Source organism: Buceros rhinoceros, unplaced genomic scaffold (assembly GCF_000710305.1).
Source record: "Buceros rhinoceros silvestris isolate BGI_N320 unplaced genomic scaffold, ASM71030v1 scaffold11956, whole genome shotgun sequence".
In the NCBI taxonomy this organism is placed as follows: Eukaryota; Metazoa; Chordata; class Aves; order Bucerotiformes; family Bucerotidae; genus Buceros; species Buceros rhinoceros.
In genome coordinates, this window is record NW_010419423.1 from 33,464 (window position 1) to 38,747 (window position 5,284).

General features: G+C 45.5%; 1 protein-coding gene across 4 annotated transcripts in view; it reads left to right on the forward strand.

The window, feature by feature from the left end:
• DLGAP1 (discs, large (Drosophila) homolog-associated protein 1) overlaps positions 1-5,284 on the forward strand; it is a 121,258-nt gene that overhangs the window by 8,463 nt on the left and 107,511 nt on the right. For 2 of the 4 annotated variants that reach the window (XM_010138915.1, XM_010138916.1), the window contains exon 1: positions 747-797. The exons of the other annotated variants lie outside the window; for them this stretch is intronic. In XM_010138915.1, coding sequence (XP_010137217.1) covers positions 747-797 — 51 coding nt within the window. Of the gene's footprint in view, positions 1-746; positions 798-5,284 lie in introns of those variants that run through there. 4 annotated transcript variants of the gene reach the window in all.

The following is a 5,284-nucleotide window of genomic DNA, read 5'->3' on the forward strand; positions in this document are numbered from 1 at the left end:
GGGAGATTGCAATTCTTCACACTGCTCCTTAGGGTTTGATGCAAGCTGTGGGCAGGTAGGATTGAGGAAGAAATACTCTATCCTGGACGGAGTTTTGTCTTGGCTGTTAGTGCTCGTCATGTAAAAAATGGTGGAAACGAGTCAGCTGAATCAAATTAATTTATGGCAGATCCTGATTGCTGGAATAGTACCAGCTACAGCAAATGTTGCTGCAGATCCTGAGCATATTTTGTCCTGAATAGAAGCAACCTTCCTGTCTGCCTTTTTGAAAACTCCTGGGGCTTATTAAACACATGCTGTTCTTTAGGCTTTCTTCCACATTCTTCAGTGATTCTTAGCGCCTGCACATTGGTAGAACGAAATGCTACTCACTGTATTGGTGTGATTGATTCAATATTCATGAGTGCTAGGAATAGGCTTCGTGAGAGGAAGATGGCAAGTGAAACTTCCTTCAGAGAGCCAGAGGAGGCATGATAACGGCTAAGAAAACCAACCAGCATGGCTTTGAGAAGCTGCGCTGAGCAGTCACAGTGAGCATTGTTCTTCGGTTGTGTGATTTCATTCCAGTAAGTATTTGCATAGGGATAGAAAGCTGGGGTTACAAGGCTGCTGCCGTGAGCGATGGTGAGCCTCTCCCCCCGGTCCTCGTGTTTCCCTCTCCAGGCATCCACAGCACTTGAGCGAAGCACGGGGAGAAGCCTCAATGATTTCAGCTGCAGTAAAGCAAATCAAAGCAGGGATCAGTAATGAACTTAATTTGCTATAGGGACAGTCTCTTTGCTATTTCATCCGGGGAGGTAACGTAAGAACAATCTGGAGGAGGGAAAAAAAAAAAAGAAGGAAATCAGATATTCTAATTGTATTGTTTAGAAATTGAATGCAAAATGCTTTCTTTACCTTTGTCCTGATATTCTGGGATAATCTCAGATACCACGATGTGTGAGCTTTTGAAAGCAGTGTTTGAAAACCAAGGGGCCAATATACCTGTTTGCTCAGTTTCTTTCTTCGGGGCCCTAGACTGTCTGTTAGAAAAATCCCGTTCCTTTATATCCAAAAATGCACTGAAGGGATTGGCCAGTCGGCCCAGCGTGGCCAGTGACAGCGTGAACGCTTCCAGAGCCACGTGAAGGTAGCTACGGGTGGGGACAGGTGATCTGTACCCCGCCGGGAGCTGAGCCCGGGGGAGGGGGTGCTGGCAGGGTGTTACCTGTGTGTCTGGGCTCTTCGCAAGAGAATCTCCTATCGTCTGCCGTGTTATCAGTAGGCAGCGACTGCAGTCAGGCTCGGCTTTCACACCTGCGACACAGGTTTGCTTCCGAGGTGTGTGCTGAGGGCTTGAGCTCCCGTCAGGGAGCCCGTCAGGCTCAGAGGCCTTTGCTGAATAGTTCCGGTGTGTTTTCCGGTAATAAGGGTGTTCGGTTTCACTCTGCTTTTTGTAGAAGAGCAGTGCACTCTTGGGTTTTAGGTTGTAAAGAAAGAATTGTACATGATCTTAAAGATATATGATCCGCAGAGTTAAATGTTTCCAGGTTCTCTGTTACACCAATAGTCTGAATAATAATAGTTCTATTTTACTAAAGCCAGCGCGAGATCTGAGGTAGCTCTGCCCCCTTTTTCATGGCAGACGAGTGATGCAGCTGTGCAAGCGATGCACTTGCACAACAGCTGTGCAAGTGATGTTCCTGCCTGATAGTCCGGTCCTGAAAAAAGGGTATTGCCCAGGTAATTGGGTAGTATGATCTTCTGAAGAGCAGTGTGTCACCTGGCGAGATGGCGTGTCGGCCAGTCGAAGTCAGAGCCCAGGGGAGGGTCTGCACCAAGCTCCTGCCTGGGAAAACGAAAGAGCTGGAGGGTCCCACAGACACTTCTCCCAGCGTTTTTGCATATCAGCAGAAGGAAACGCGCTACAGAAGGTTTAGTGCCATGTGTGAGGAAACAGGGTGCATGACGTAACGCCGCCCGTTCTGTGTCCGCAGTAGGTGGTTTCGGAAGGGCTTTGTGTGTTTTACTTTCTCCCGTGGTATGAAGCACTCTCTGGTGACAGTAAACCACCCTGTCTGCGTGCGCTGCTCCAGCCCTTCCTTTCAGCAGCCAGGAGAGCACTCTGAAATCAGGTCACTGCTTTCAGTGGGATTGCTCGAGGTTTCTGACTGTCAGCTCAGAAGTATTAAAGCGTTGACATTGTTTTATCTGCCTGTATGTTCTCAACAGCCAAATAGCTACAATGAAAGGAAATGCTGAGCTTTAAGGGTTCTTTGTCCCGCTCAAGGAATACACAGACGGTGCTCCAAGATCCTTTCATTAAAAGTAATCCAATTCTTGGTAGCCAAAGCAGAAATTTCCTACTTCTAAAGCAATTCTGTACCCTGCAAGTGCTCTCTACCAGTTGCACCACATCTTACTGTTTTCTCCTACTCCAACTTCTGAAATCAGGATTTCTGACTCTTGTGAAACTGAGGTAAGATAAAGGGGAACTAGACCCAAATTCCTTTCCCTAATATTCTCTGAAATACTGAAACCCTACTGAAAAGGGAGGGGAAAAAAAAAAAAGGAAGAAAACCACTCAGCCTTAAATTCACTGCAGCCAGCTTTCAAAGCTTGGCCCATCGTGTCTAAATCATTTTGAGAAGCTTTGGGATAAAAGGTGTTGTACGTACATAAGGGGTTATTGATAACAGAGCTCAAGGATTTCAGAGTTATGGTGCCCACAGCAACTATGTCTCATGGCTTGTATTGCACCTATAAATCACAGCATTAAATTCAACAGTGTATCTATTATTCAGTAAAACATCCCGTGCTCAGCTTGCCTGAATTACGGGTGCTGCATGAGCATTGTAACATTAACAATTGTAACATAACTGGCTTCTTCCCAGTGAAAGACACCAACCTTAACATTATACTAACGTATTTTATTTGGTGCATTAAGGATTAATTCACTAATCTATTTTAATGAGAGAAAGCACATAAATGAATCAAATATTAAAGTGCTCGTCCTCTGAGAATTTGCAGATTCTCTACACACTCTGCCTTAGATATCTAATATCTGCCAGAAAAGTGCTTGGAAATACACTCTTATGATGTTTTGAACTCCTGACTGGAGTACAAGCTTGGCGTCCAAATGTCGGTGGAGCTTGATTTTACTAAACCCACATCAGCCCCTTTGTTTGTACGAGTGATTTGAAATTAAGGTCTTAGAGTTGATGAACGGGAGCTGTAGGTTCAAGAATGTATGTGAGGAGGAGTGTGCATAGAGATTGAATTTTTGCTGTTCGATGATGCCATGGGCCTAGAACCAAGGCAGGAATAAGACGTGCAGCAGGAGGGGTATAAAATGCTCTGTACTCTCATATGTCACAAACCAACACTAAAACCAAGTACTACCTTCCTTTGCACTTTACACACCAGGAAAGCATCAGCTTTCCAGATCTGGGTTCTAGGCATGAGCTTTGAAGCGACTGAATTGAAACATTGCTTTTATTTTTATTATTATTATTATTACTATTATTTGACATGGAACGTGTCAGAGCTGTATATTCAGTCCTGTTCCTCCAGTGGCTCCTGTGAGCCCGTAGTACTCTGTCTGTAACACTCCAGTCCTTAGTTACTCTTACCTTTTTCTAGAAGACTATTTTAAGTGGTTTTAATTCTCTTCATTCGGAACACAATTCTGCGTGGTGTTATCATAGAATCACAGAATCATCTGGTTGGAAGAGACCTTTAAGATCATCGAGTCCAACCGTATTGTTCAGTAAGAAAACTGGACTTTGAAATATATTCCTGTTGTAAGGAACTTATATTCTTGAAGGCCAGGCTAATATAAAAAAAAAAAAAGGAAAAAATTTTTAAAAAGAGAAAAAAAGAAGAGACAGGGAAAAGAAAACAGAGAAAACAGCAACAAACTGTGCTGCTGTCAGACAAGCATTTCTGTGTCTCACAGCAGTAGAGTTACCAGAGTCATTAACTAAAGGGTACATAAAGAAAACGTGGAGATTGACTCTGAAAAGGCACAAGGAAAGAACTGGTTAAATAAAATGTGGAGCAACAGAGGAGGAGGTCTGAGTGCCAAGAAGAAATGTTGGTAAAGGTACAAGCTCAAGTTCGCTTCCAGGATTAAATCTGGAGTGCTCTGAGGAAAATACCAGCATCCAAGTGAGTTTATCAAGACCAGACTTGACCAAGAGAGGTCTGAGAGGGAAGAGATTGCTTAGGCTGAGCACAAGAGGGAAAAGGACTTGTTTGAGCCTGGAGGTTCAAGGAAGGCCCTAAACCCTGATGACAGCATCAGGAAGAGTCAATCAAGGCAGTTAGCAAGGTCACGGGCTTGAAGTCAACTGGAAAGAAAGCGCTGGCGTGGCTTATGAATAGTTTGGTTAATTAGTTATGAGTAGCCATAAGCCCATGAACACTTAGGACTGTAAAGTACCTCGTTCCTTTGTGCAGCTCTGTGGGTTTGGGATTGCGGTTTATAGCAGCATAGATTGATAAAACCCCATAAAAACTTGACCTACATTGACAGTAGCGTCTGGACGGCCCCACAGCTGCTGGAGTCAGGCTCGTGCCCGCGGTGGCAGTCGGCAGCCGAGCTGTAGGAGGACAGCCCCGTGGTGCCGCTCTGCTTGCCTCAGCGAGCCGGCGTGTGAATGCTCTGGCTGAAGTCTGGGAAGCAGCAAACACTGAAGATACTCAGCAGAAGTTGCATGTCGCTGAGGAACTAACTTCCTGTAGGGAAGAGACCCTCGGTGACTCTCCTGGTAGGTGCTGCCATTCGTAAGCTGCAGGAGAAGTTTTAGCAGCCCGGATGTGAGACTCCTTGCTTAGTTCAGGTTCCCGAGCGTTGTGGCTACAGCTTGTTTTACAGAGGTGATTCACTAAGATCGGAAAAGCAGCAGGCTAGAAGGCACAACTGCTGTTACTTAAATCTAACACAAAATCTGTTTGACTGAAAAGCCCTTTCAGAGTTTCCACCTTTACTATAAAAGCGGGGTTTCTGCAAAGTAACTTCAGAACAACTCCTCCAAGGAGCCTGCTCGCTGCGTACGCTCAGTTCCTGGAAAGAGACGGCTGTTGGTTTACAACGGGCAGAAGCTGCAAAGCCCCCAAGAAGGGAGAGGATTGGTGGGCAAGAGCACCAAAACCTCACAAATGCACGTTCCAGTCTTCCAGATTTTCAGTGCAAAGAAGGGGCAGCGCTTCCTCCAGCTCCAGAGGAGTGATGCACGTCAGCGAGGAGGGGAAGGAGAAGAGCTGGGTGACTCAGGCTGCCATAGTTCAAAAGAGGATCCCG